This window comes from Penaeus monodon, chromosome 22 (assembly GCF_015228065.2).
Source record: "Penaeus monodon isolate SGIC_2016 chromosome 22, NSTDA_Pmon_1, whole genome shotgun sequence".
In the NCBI taxonomy this organism is placed as follows: domain Eukaryota; kingdom Metazoa; phylum Arthropoda; class Malacostraca; order Decapoda; family Penaeidae; genus Penaeus; species Penaeus monodon.
In genome coordinates, this window is record NC_051407.1 from 17,025,755 (window position 1) to 17,027,013 (window position 1,259).

The 1,259-nt window shown below is 31.4% G+C and overlaps 1 protein-coding gene across 1 annotated transcript in view; it reads left to right on the forward strand.

Moving 5' to 3' along the window:
• Positions 1-1,259, forward strand: part of LOC119586966 (ribonuclease kappa-B-like) — a gene marked incomplete in the record, with an annotated part of 4,402 nt that overhangs the window by 2,903 nt on the left and 240 nt on the right. Inside the window, 1 exon segment of the mRNA XM_037935704.1 lies at positions 696-1,259. Coding sequence (XP_037791632.1) covers positions 696-785 — 90 coding nt within the window.

The following is a 1,259-nucleotide window of genomic DNA, read 5'->3' on the forward strand; positions in this document are numbered from 1 at the left end:
GAAAAAAAGTTTGCAAGTCAACAGTGATTGCAATAGTTGTCCTTTACTAATACAGTCCCAATGTCTCTATGCTTTCATGATGTAAAATTATGGAGAGGGTAAGTTGTTAGTGGAAGCAGATATTTTTTGTTGGCATGTTAATGTATTTTTTATAACATTAGAGGAGTCTAAAATATGGATTTATTTATTATAGTATTCATTGAATCTATGCATGGAAGGAAATGTATTTTTTTGACATTGTAGACTGGCTATTACATATTTTATAATGCGCAGTGTATAGAGTAGCCATGCACAATTTCCAGAAGTTTTGTATTTTCCTTATTTTTTTTCTGCCCAGTAATTGAAATGTTCATTATAATTTATTTTACCTTTGCAAATTTGCATGTATGTTATTTTTCATTAATGTAGCATTAGTATCACAGTATCATGAAAACTTCTATAGTTTGTAAAGACTGTGTATGTAATTTCTTGTGCAATTTTGTTTCTACGTCCCTGCAGTATTTCAAAATTCAAGGTATTTATAGACTGATTCAACCATCATTTACTGCTGTTCAGTTTTATTGAAAGAGGTATTTATAAATTGTTTAATGTTAATTTTGACTTCTTTTTATGTTTATGGAAGCAGCATTTTGACTCGTACTGTTGCCAGATGCAACAAAAGAGAGAAAAATTAATAGGGTTCTTCTCATCCACAGATTGCTGTCAACTGTGCAATTTCTGCAGGGCTGTATGTAGTGACTCTTGCCGTCTCTGGCTGGCAAATGTGGGTGAACAAGAACAGTTAGAGAGATCATATTTAGGAGAACATCAGGGAAATATCTATTGATATTGAGCAAGAGAAGAAACATCTTGGTTAATCCCTCTATTTTTCTTTCACATATACCACAGAAAATACTTTTAAAATGTTAATAGATGTATGAATATATATACTTTTTTTTGTTTGTTTGTTTTCATTGGCATCTCACAAAAAGGGACGTGTTTTTCTTTGTTTTCACATTCCCAGAAGGTGAAGAGCTTGATCCAATTACACCATGGGAGAATGTTTGCAATAGACTCTACATTACCTACTGTTACCATGCACAAAAGCCAGACCATTAGTATTATATACCATAAGGAAGTAAGAAAAAACATTGAGTAGAAGGAAAATCATATGGCTGTAAATGCTTTTTATTAAATATAGTTGAATAAATTCTCTAAGTAATCAAAGTTTAAATAGCAGGTAACAGGTGATTTTAAGAAGTAACAAGGATGGTAAAGAT